The 11,848-nt window shown below is 42.1% G+C and overlaps 1 protein-coding gene across 1 annotated transcript; it reads left to right on the top strand.

The window, feature by feature from the left end:
- Positions 1 to 393: 393 nt before the first annotated feature.
- On the top strand, positions 394 to 11,848 carry nlrc3 (NLR family, CARD domain containing 3; the record flags this gene model as incomplete). The annotated part of the gene is made up of 18 exons (XM_079492604.1): positions 394 to 514; positions 806 to 1,069; positions 1,238 to 2,993; positions 3,386 to 3,472; positions 3,666 to 3,749; positions 4,190 to 4,273; positions 4,555 to 4,638; positions 5,490 to 5,573; positions 6,549 to 6,632; positions 7,303 to 7,386; positions 7,847 to 7,930; positions 9,099 to 9,182; positions 9,472 to 9,555; positions 9,788 to 9,871; positions 10,053 to 10,136; positions 10,941 to 11,024; positions 11,207 to 11,290; positions 11,388 to 11,848. 18 exons carry the CDS (start codon positions 394 to 396, stop codon positions 11,476 to 11,478), a joined length of 3,411 nt encoding a protein of 1,136 aa, XP_079348730.1. The 3' UTR covers positions 11,479 to 11,848.

Here is an 11,848-nt window from a genome sequence, read left to right on the forward strand (position 1 = left end):
ATAGAAAGGAATACCAGCACTCACTTTTTATCCACTTGCATTTAGGATTATTCAGAGTTCTCCCCCCAGCAGAAGCAGCAACAATGAACGTTTCGGCCCAAAGGCCTTCCTCAGAGTGAAGGAAACGGTGTCACTTATAAAGGGGACAGACCTCAGTGCTACGCCTGTGTTGTCTGAGAGCAATTTCAAGGCAACTGCAATCACTGACAGTAACAACGTCTTGAATATATTGACCTGTCAAATAGCACTCTGATCTTCCTTCATCATCACCATCCATTATTCTTTACCATATACAAATATGTTAAGTTTACTGTATCTTTATATGTGTTACAGGCATAGGGTGAGGAGGCTCAGATAGGAATACATCAAAGGTAGGAATCATTCCACTCTCCTATGGAGAGGGACACCCATTACGATTCGTTCCTGGACCGAAGTAAGTGCATTACATGGCAGGCAGATTGCTATATGGACCTCCAATCTACATCCTGCTGTTCAACAAAGGAGGAAATGGAAGGTATCATAAAGGTCACTTTATCTTATTGAAGAAGCCCTGACTCATGTCCTGTGTCTTCACTACTCTTCCTCCTACCATAGCATAAATTCAGTATAGATCACCCGCTCACTTAAGAAAACAGATTTTCTGTCACCTGGCAATTTGCCAAGTTTTAACTTGAATTCGTGTAAATCCAACATTTGACAAAGGAATCTCAGTTTGCGATGTGCTGCAAAAGCTATCATTATGGTGTCCACTGTCCAGTGACTTGGATCCACTTCTGATTTTCTACTCTTTTCTCTTTTGGCTCAGACACTGGTTGGATCCACAAGCATCAGCAGCAGTTTCAGCGCTTTATTACAACCACATTCCTGGAGGGTGCGCTAGCCCACATGAGAATGCTGGGTCTACTGAGTGTAGCTGAGGAGACCCGCATCCTTGCCCCTGGCCAGTTGCACGAGCGAGTTGACATGTTCACCACCATCCTTACCAGCAAGGACCCTCAAAGCTCAGATGCTCTTCAAGCCTATATAGAGAATTCCAACTCTGTGATATCCCAGCTCATCACAAAACATGGTAATGGACCTGTAGGTTACAGGTAACTGTATATAAATGTAAAAATAATTTGAGGGTGAACAATCATTTGCTTTCTGTACGTGGCACAGATATTAAAAACAGTCACACCTTACTCATTTCCGCCATCCCTGTATGATTGACATGAGTCCATTTGTCTTTTCTTTTCAGACCCCATGGTGAAGGAACACAAGGAGGTGCTTTTACAGCAGTACAGCCAACACAAAGCTAGGGAGTCCATCAGTCACCCCAGCCTGAATGTCTCTTCCCGAGCCTTGCTTCTGGTTGATGGGCCTTCTGACCTCCAGCAGAAGGAACATGATCTCATGCAGGTGGCAGCCACTCAAGGCGGTACACTGCAGTGGAGAAGTCTCATTCGACAGCTTGGTCTTTTAAAACTGTTTGACCCTCTGACACGGGTCAGTTTGCCTCCTAGGGTCTCCGTGACAGTGGGTGTGGCAGGGATTGGCAAAAGTACCTTGGTTCGACACTTTATCAGGCAATGGGGCCAAGGGTCTATTTGCACAGATGTGAGCTTTGTCCTGCCTTTCCAATTCTGGGAGCTTAACTGTTTGGAGAAGATTTCAGCTGAGAGGCTGATCAAGCTAGCCTTTCCTCATTTACCAGACCCTAGTCTGGTTTTGAGCGGCTCTTGTCGGGTGTTGCTAATATTCGATGGCCTAGATGAATTCCGTTGTCGTTTGAATTTCTCTGATGCAGCACCCTGCACTGACCCCACGAAAGAGGTGTCCATTGATGACCTGGTCACCAACATCATCCAGGGGAATCTGCTCCCGGAGGCTACAGTATGGGTGACTTCCAGGCCGACAATGGCTTCACTAATCCCCGGAGGATTGGTTGACCGGGTGACTGAGATCCCAGGCTTTAGCCCAAAGGATATCCATACCTTCCTAAACCACTACCTTTTGGAAAGGGATTTTGCCGATAAAATATGGGAACACTTAGAGTCCCATAAGATCTTAATGTTGATGTCTTATGTGCCAAGAATTTGTCAGCTGGTAACCGATACTTTGAGGTACCTCATGCAGACAGCCACCCAGGAAGGCCTCCCAAGGACATGTACAGAACTATATGGCAACTTCTGTGCCATGAAGGCAGAAGTAGGTGAACCAAGAGGCAGGGAACCTGTAAAGGTAGATCATCTCCATGGAAGTAATCGAAAGCTGCTAGGGAGTCTCGGGCGGCTGGCATTCTATGGGCTCCTCAAGCACAAGTACACATTTAGTGAGCAGGACCTCAAGACCTATGGAGTAGATTTACCATCCACCCAGAGCAGTCTTGGTGCTGGAATCCTTATTCACGAGGAGTCCATCATCTGCACAGTGTACCGGTTTACGCATTTGACCATACAGGAGTTCCTGGCAGCTACTTTCTACCATGTCTCCTCTAAGCGGGCCATTTTTGACATGTTCTCAGAGAGTGCAATGTCTTGGCCAAAGATCGGATTCCAGAACCACTTCAGGAGCGCCTTACAACACTCTCAGCAAGACGATGCTGGGCATTTGGATCTGTTTGTGCGTTTCCTGACAGGACTGCTGTGCACGGAAGCTGCAAAACCTATTGCAGGGCTGTTGGCCCTTGGGAAAGACGATGGTAGCCAGAAGGCATGGGCGGCAGGGTTTCTGCAAGGTCTCTTGGCACATGGGAGCGCTGTGGTTTCCTTGCGTGCAGTCAATCTAGCCTACTGTCTGCAGGAGCTGCAGCATGTAGAGCTGATGAGGAGTGTAGAGGCAGATCTACGTGCTGGCAGCCTGGGTGGGAAGTTGACACATGCCCATTGTGTGGTGTTGGCCTATCTACTGCACGTGTCCACAGAGTGCAGAGAAGAGGTCAACCTAACAGCTTGTTTGACCTACACTACTGTTAAATGTCTGCTCCCACAGCTGCTGTACTGCAGCTGTCTAAGGTTAGAGCCTCAATTAATAAAGCATTCTCATATGACATTTTGAGCATTCACAGGATGAAAACGTTTTATTTTTGAGGGCCCTCCTATGCCCAGCTTTGTGTGTTTGTGTGAACACAAACATTGGCTTGTGATTGGCTGATCACCCCATACTGATGATTTGATTGGCTGAGCAAAGTACATATTGAGGATAAAAGTGAGGGCAGAACAGCCAACATTGATTGGCCGGAATGACTTTTGTGATTTGATTGGCTGAGCACGGAATGTGATGTATGATGATAAGAGCGCCCCTCACTTCACACAAGTGTGATTTTTAATGGACTAATCCAGAAACTGTGCGATTGTTGTTCATCTATAGAAAATCTTATTCAGTATTGAAAACAATTGTTTTTCAGACTAGAGAAGAATCACCTCAAAGATGATGTCATGGAACTGCTGGGAAGCTTGCTGAGTTCCAAAGACTGCCATATCCAGAAGTTGAGGTTAGGTCACGCTTGCATCGATACAGAGCGTTGTATTCATTCTATGCATTCATTTATCATTTGAAGGAAATTATATAACACTAAAAACACATCCATTTCCAATCAAAAGATAGTTGTTCTTTTGATTTAGTAGCAGCCTAAACCATAATCCTATAAATAAACCACAAACCTATAATTTCCTTTATCCTACCAGTCTTGCAGAGAATAAGATCAGTAACAAAGGTGCCAAAGCCCTCAGCCGTGCTCTCTTGGTTAACAGGACCCTAACCACACTAGAGTGAGTAGGATACTAGTATGTCTGATGCTATACTACTATGATTGCCATTATTATTAGTTATACAAATAAATGGTACTCTGCATTATTGTTGGTCAACGTTGCTTCAGTAATGATATTGATTGATAAGTATACACAATACAAATACTAATGATACATAAAGCATTTAACAACAGTCACCTGCAGTTGACCTTTATAGCAGTACTTCTTACTGTCTGCCTAATTTTCTTGTGACATTATAAACCACAGTGCTTTCCTCACTTAATTTAGTAGTTTCAGTTGTTATTGTACCATTCCTGTAGCCACATAACCATCTTTTTGTTATAGAACAAAGAGGAGATCCGGGCACACTTAATGTGTAAAAGGAGGAAAACTTTATTGAACTGACATGTTTCGACCTATACGGTCTTCATCAGGGCCTCAACCATCTTTTTGTGTTGTAGTGTCCATAGCAACAACATTGGTTCCAAGGGAGTTAGGTTTCTGGCAGAAGCCCTCAAAATGAACCAAGTCCTGCTGTCAATCAAGTAAGTGAAATGTTTTGTGACAGGATCGAGCAACATCAGCTGCTTGCACAATACCAGAATAGCATTTTCTGTCACTGGCCCGATTTGGTGCGTTCACTGCATTGTGCACCAGATCTTGTGTAGCAGATCATACATACATACATACTATATATACTTTCTTTTATTTTTTAATGTAGGACGTTACTATCTGAACTATTGTTTGGGAAACTGGACATGTGCAACTAATAAATCACTATTTAGTGTTAGATGTGTTATGCCTCATTGTTGTCATTGCATGCCAGCTTCCAGAACAACTCCATAGAGGACGAGGGTGCTCGGGCTCTGGCTGAGTTGCTGCAGATCAACCGCAAGCTTGTTTTGCTGAAGTAAGTTACAACCAAGCAACTGAAATGACATAGCTTGGAGGGGGGGGTGTGTGTGTGTGTGCGTGCGTGCGTGCGTGCGTGCGTGCGTGCGTGCGTGCGTGCGTGCGTGCGCGCAAAGAGAGAGTGAGGCACACACACTCATACATTAAGAGAGTTTAATTTAAGTTTATAAGAACTGAGTTGTGTTTCTTACATATTGTGTCTGACACTGGGTTTATTGCACATGTTGCAAGTGTGCAAGCCAAGTAGGCCTATAGTATACATTTATGTTACACAAAATGTATCCAAAAGTCAGAGATCTTTTTGTGCACAGCTGCATTCTGGGACCTTACCATTAGCTTTAGAAACGGGTAGATTCATTGGTACTCCTGAGGAGGACAGAGTATGTTTACTGTGTGATTTGAAAGAAATTGAAAATGAAATTCATTTTTTGTTTTACTGCCCATTATATGAAGAACTAAGACATGTATTATTTTGTAAAATGACAACCATCTGTGTTAACTTTTTCTGGTTAGAGGACTACGAAAAGTTGGAATTTTGTTTTAGGAAAGGTATTTTTGCTTTAGCAGACTTTGTATGCAAAGCGTGGGAAAAAAGGCAGAATGTTTTGTTTGTGTAAAGAAAAGAAAAAAAAAAGAAAGAAAGAAAACTGTTTCCTGTACACAATGCAATACTGACGCAATGATTTGTGGTGTGTCCTATAAGTCCATGTGGGCTGGGCGCCTTGGGTGCATGACACAATAATAAAGAATCTATCTATCTATCTATACACATATGGAGTTGCAATTGTATGAATGTGTCTTTCCCACATTCTTACATTTCTGTCTATGATTTCCCTGTGATTATTCCAGTGTTCAGAAGAATTCAATTGGAGCGGATGGAGCCAAATGGATTGCTGATGCGCTGAAAATCAACCGGACCCTTACAGAACTGATGTATGACCGTAACATATCTGTATATATTTCATATATCTAATTAAAATTACATTTAACATCAAATTAAATAGCACAGACCAGCAATGCAGCACCATTAGTATAAATGTGCTATAATATATAATACATTTATCATCATCATATCATATCATCATACTATAATCATCATATCATCATACTATAATCATCATCATCATACTATAATTAACCAAATGTCTGAATGTGTGTCTGAATGTCTGAATGTGTGTCAGAAACACTGCCGTAGCTCCTCACTGCCTGCACCAATCACTCCCACTTTTCACACAGGCATTGACCATAATAATATGGAGGTCTTTACGAAGCCCTTTTTTCAATTTAACAAATTATAGATTAATAATGAATTTATTAGTGAATTAAAAATGCGAAAACACACACAGGGCGCAGTACCCCCACGGCCACAAGGGGGGGGGGGGGCAATATCTCACAACGGGTAAGGGCTAGTAACAGTATAACATACTGTTATACTAAATATCTGAAAAACGCAGCCGTGCCCTACGGGCCGCCAGTTCAATATCACTGCTATACACTCCCTACATACAGTATGCTTGTACTGTACATGTACAGGTATGAAATGAAATGATTACTATATTTACCCAGGGTATCTGGGCTAAGCTCAAGAACTTGTTTCCAGCCAGGCCCTGCTCATAGAACACATTTCATCGTAGTGGTTCAATGCCTTGTTCAAGGGCACTTCAGCGGTGGTAATTTTAACGTGTCGGACCGCTGATTCGAACTGGCAACCTTCCGGTATCAAGACCGCTCCGCTATCCGTTCGGCCACCGCTGCCACCAATAGTGAAGCTGCAGTTGAAAGGAGCTTCCTTGGTTACCATGGGCATTTGTTTACTGTACCATATTACAGTACTGTAAGTAGCCTACTCTAAATATGAGACGCCAGCAGTTCCAAGAGACTAACCACATTTATTTTTCATGTCACTAGCCTCTGCAGCAACCAGCTGGGGGACAAAGGAGCAGTTGCCCTGGCCCAGAGTCTGGAAGTCAACCACACACTTATCTCCCTGAAGTCAGTACACTTCATCTTCAATCAATAAAACACTATATCAAGGTCCATTATTTATTTGGCATTTGAGCCACAGACCACCATTTGATGAGATTTTGCCTCTCAGACCAACAATTCCATGCTGTATTGATGTTGGTACCATAGGAAAGATAACAGGCAAACATTGATCAAAATAACAATTCTTCTACATTCTCTAATTGTGTAGACTTCTTGTAAATTTAGTAATGCAGATGTTTAACAATAATTGGACCCATAAGGGTCCATTTAGTTTCATTTTACGCTCTCAAGAGTTAAAGATCTATAACTAAGGGTCCATTTGGTTACCAACTCTCTATCATTTAGCTGGGGACCACCTGGAACCCCCTCAAGGTTGTCATGGACCACTGGTGGTCCCCGGACCACTGGTTGAAAACCACTGATCTAAAAGGTTTTGACTTGCATTGTTTGTTGGTCATACAGTGTTGATAACCGGTCATTTGCTGCTGTGTCTTAAAGCCTGATTTATTCTCAGCAACAGTTTCATCATTGTCATGTGATGAAATTCTAGACAAACAGAATTTACATTTCAACTGAAAATAGTGTCACTTTTTTCAGTTAAAGAGACGTTCTTGTCGAGTGGCATGTCACACTTTGTTCATACATGTTCCCTTGTTGTATTTTGGTCTGTTGCCAGCCTTCAGAGTAACTCCATTAGTAACAAGGGGATGACGGCTTTAACCCAGGCACTGAAGCTGAACCACGGCCTTGTTACCTTAAAGTGAGTAACCCCTCCATATCATGCTGCTCTCAACATCATGTTGACTTCTCTGTAATCTCCCCATGGCAGCATCTTCCATCTTCAAAAGAAGCCATAAAACATTGATGACAGTATTTTAGAGCATGCTGAATGCCAGGACTGTTTTATAATAAAACATTTTAGGTTGTTTTTTGTTGTTGTTATTGCTTTAATTAGATGCAGTGTAGAGAAACTGGAAGATGTGGGGAACTACGGTATGCATTTCAGGACTCTGGCCGGAATAGAATAAGAAAATGTATTGGGTTAAAATGGTTAATTATCTGTACATGTGAGTTAGTGCGCTGGAGATAATGTGTGAGGCTAAAATGTCTTGACCCGAGGGGGAGAACAACAGGAGGTAACGCTTCACCAAAAGCCTCTGGTTTTGGTGAAGAGTTACCTCCTGTTGTTCTCCACTTCATTTGTGTCCCTTTGTTGTTAGCCTGCGGGAGAACTCCATCGGGGTGGAGGGGGCGAAGGAAATGGCCCATGCCCTCCGAGAGAACAGCTCTCTAAGGAACCTGGAGTGAGTCAGACACATGCACCATGCAGAGATAGGGCAATTCCTACACTGTACACACACATGCTCCATCCAGAGTATACCAGTCAAGGCTGAAGGCTCAAGGCTCAAGGCTAGCTAATATGGTGTTGAAGATCAACACTGACTATAAAAATCACACCCGTATGAAGTGAGGGGCGCTCTTATCATCTTACAACATGATGATGTAAAACAAACATTGAACTAAAAACAAACATTAAACCTGTATATAGGAGGGGCTAGCGCCCCTCAAAAATATAACTCTATGCTTCTTTAGACCAGTGTTTCTCTCAAATGGGGGTACGTCTACCCCCTAGGCCAGGGGTTCCTAAACTGTGGCGTGTGCACCCCTGGTGGTGCATGAACACCCTCTAGGTCTAGGGGGTGCGTGACATGAAAAGGGTAATGGTGGTTTTATGGTTATTTAACACAAACGGCAAAATCCAGGTAAACACTGTTGTAAGGAGAAGTATAGAACAGCTGTGGGAGTATACAGCAGCTGCATGTCTCACAGTGCAGTGACATTCTGTGATTATTTGCCATAATCATATTAAAAAAACTATCATTTTTGGCCAGCTAGGGCAGGAGGTATCAGGGGTACAGACTTTAGTTTAAACATACTATTGGTCCGACTTAACCTGACTCCGCCAGATGGGGCAGCAGAGTCTCTGACTGTCATTAGACCAACAATCTACCTCAAAACCTAATAGGCCGCTAGTCAATCTAAGTTTTTGCCCAAAAGAAATTGCAATAGTAATCGTTCAACTTGTTCAACACTAATCAACATGAATTAGACTTTAATATATTAGCGCCCCTCACTTCACACGGGTGTGAAGTGAGGGGCGCTAACCGCAAGCACGGGGCAGCACATGTTTGACCACATGTTGGACCGTTGGTGTGTCTAATCTGCGTGTGCATCCCGGTAACAGGGGTGCACGGACAAACAAGTGTGGGGACCGCTGGGCCTATGGTAAGCACTGGGTAGGCAGCGGCTATATGAGAGAAATTGGAAAGCAGAAACATTTGTTTTACGTTATGTTTAATGATAAAACATTGATTCATTGTGTGAACCTGCCAAAAACTTGACTAGCACGAGTCTGTTATTTCATGAAATAAACACTTATTACTTACTTACTTGTGTGTTGCTTTGTTCCAGTCTAACAGCAAACCTGTTGCATGATGAAGGTGTGAAAGCTATAGCTGAAGCAGTAAAGGTCAATCGAGCTCTCACTTCTTTACAGTGAGTTTATTTTTTTTAACTTTTTTTTTTTTTTTTTGCACATTAACAATATAACAGTTTCGTCATATTTAGTTCATAGAACGTGCCATAGAGGGGAAAGGGAAAACATATATGTATGCCTTCACAATGAAGGAACCACAAAAAAATAAAAGCAACAAATTAACAAGGGAAAAATGTAAACAAATTCCAGCACCAAACATAAAACAAATGACGACGCACATGCATGTGCGCACACACGAGCACATGCACCCACGCGCAATTTAATGTACAGTGTTTCTCTTCTTGCCAGTCTACAGTGGAATTTGATCAAGTCCACTGCCACCAAAGCGTTGGCTCAGGCACTGATGTCGAATTCCACAATTCAACTCCTGGAGTAAGAAACTCAACATTTCCATTTGCAGCATTATACATTACTTCTATAGTTTTCACATCTTTTTGTCTTTGCCTTGGCCTGTATCCCATTCATATCTATTTTCATTATTCTTTGAAAGTGGCAGCTGACAGTGGACATTTTAGATTACCTGTTAGAGAATGATAATGCTGTGAAAAACTCAATATGGTTGACGGATTTGTTCTCTGTCTGTGCATGTCCATATGTGCTGCAGTTTACAAGAGAATGCAATCGGAGATGAAGGAGTTATTTTTCTCGCTGAGGCCCTGAAGACCAACACAACTCTGTGCACTTTATGGTTAGTGGCACTTTTACATACGAATGACTGTAAACAATAGGTTGACCAAAAGCAATAGAAAATCTGATCATTGCAACATGTTAGGGTTCTCCTTTTTCGTAAAGTACATTTTTTATCAATGGTTTGTGAATGTGCATGACTATGCATGTTTATGTGTGTGTGTTATGCATCATCTCTCTAGTCTCCAGGGTGTCTCAGCAGGGGGAACTGGAGCCATTGCAATGGCAGAAGCTCTGATGTGCAACAAAGCCCTACATACATTAGAGTAAGTTCATATCTGTGACTCTGCTTATTAACTCTTTTGGTCACATGACCTTTGTCCATGCTCATTATGTGGCCATATCTGCTTGTCTTAGAACCCCTCTTTGTAAACCCCAGACAATGCAACTTGCATTAACATCCCATTCAGTACAACAAATGACGAAGAACAAGGAAGGCCCTAGCTTACTTCAGGCACACTTGTATCGAGCCAAGGATAAGCTTGTGTTGATTGGTCATCAGTTGATTGATCAGTTGATTGGTCAGTTGATTGGTCAGTTGATTGATCAGTTGATTGGTCATCAGTCAGCGTCACCTTGCTGCTGAGTGCTGAAAGAGCTCACTGTGCAATGTTTGACATGCCACATGTCAGAAATTGATGAAACTCGGCCACTATAGATAGACACATGTTTGCTGTTGATGGTTTGGTAGAATTGATGGTTGAGGAGGCATTGGAGTTTATCTGGGTACAAAGAAAATTAAATAGAGCCGAAAACATCAACTATCAATGGTTCACAGAATGGTTTGGTCACGTACAAACAACGGTGAGGCACACCAGCAGCACCTTACGTCTTTCTCCTTAACAATTTTCTCCCAGGCATTCAATTCCTTGAAAACACTTACATTTGCCTGCCATAAGAAATCACTAGTGAGAATCTGCTGCCACATTCTAGCAGTTTGTCTATAATTATTGTGATTGCACAAGGTAAATTGACCAGAAGATGAAACTGCATTTCCTCCCCAATGTTACATTGTGGTTCTTGTTCTATTCTTTTGGCCCTAATATCACGTTGTGTCCACTGTGTTTCAGCCTGCGAGGAAACTGTGTAGGGATGGAGGGAGCCAAGGCCCTGGCCAATGCGTTGAAACACAATAGAAGCCTCAAATCTTTGAAGTGAGTGGATCACATAGCAGAGCACTGTGTGTGCCATTTGGTAATATTGATTATTGATCAGTAAAGGAAATAGGGAATGTATTTTTTGACTGGTCTATTAACAGGATAATTGTCTTGCATGTGATGACAGGAGTGTTCTCTGTGTGTGTGTATATTTATGCATGTTAATCTGTTGTATTTAGTCTACAGGAGAACTCTCTGGGTATGGATGGAGCCATATTCATTGCCACAGCCTTGAAAGGAAACCACCAGCTGACATACATAAAGTGAGTCCTCCACCTCTTCACATTATTGACTGTTGTAGGTTACATGTAATGTGTCATATGTGTTACCATTTTGCTAATGCCAAAATCAACCCTGTAGCTTGCAGGGAAATGCCATTGGACAATCTGGGGCAAAGGTGATATCTGATGCCATCAGGACCAACTCTCCTGACTGTGTGGTGGATATCTGAAACAGAGATTGACAATAGAGCTCCCATATCTTCATCCTTCTATCATGAAGGTCATTGTACTGAAATAACGTGTGACAGTTCATTCAGTTGGAATGAATTCATTCCACTTAAAAGAAGAATTGTAATCCACCTTGGCTACTTGTGATGTGTGCCTATGCTAATGTTGACAGGAATATAACATCATAAAATGCATTGTTGTAAATGCATTAAATGTGTTTAGATATTTACTTTACAATATATATTTTGTGGACCTACACTGGATAAATATGTGATATTATATTATTGTGTTATTTATAGTTTCAAATCACTAATCACTAATCGGAATGGTAATGTACACAGTAATTACAGTATTCATGCAAATGTATTTTCA

The sequence above is a fragment of the Electrona antarctica genome (genome assembly GCF_951216825.1).
Source record: "Electrona antarctica genome assembly, chromosome: 22".
Taxonomy (NCBI): domain Eukaryota; kingdom Metazoa; phylum Chordata; class Actinopteri; order Myctophiformes; family Myctophidae; genus Electrona; species Electrona antarctica.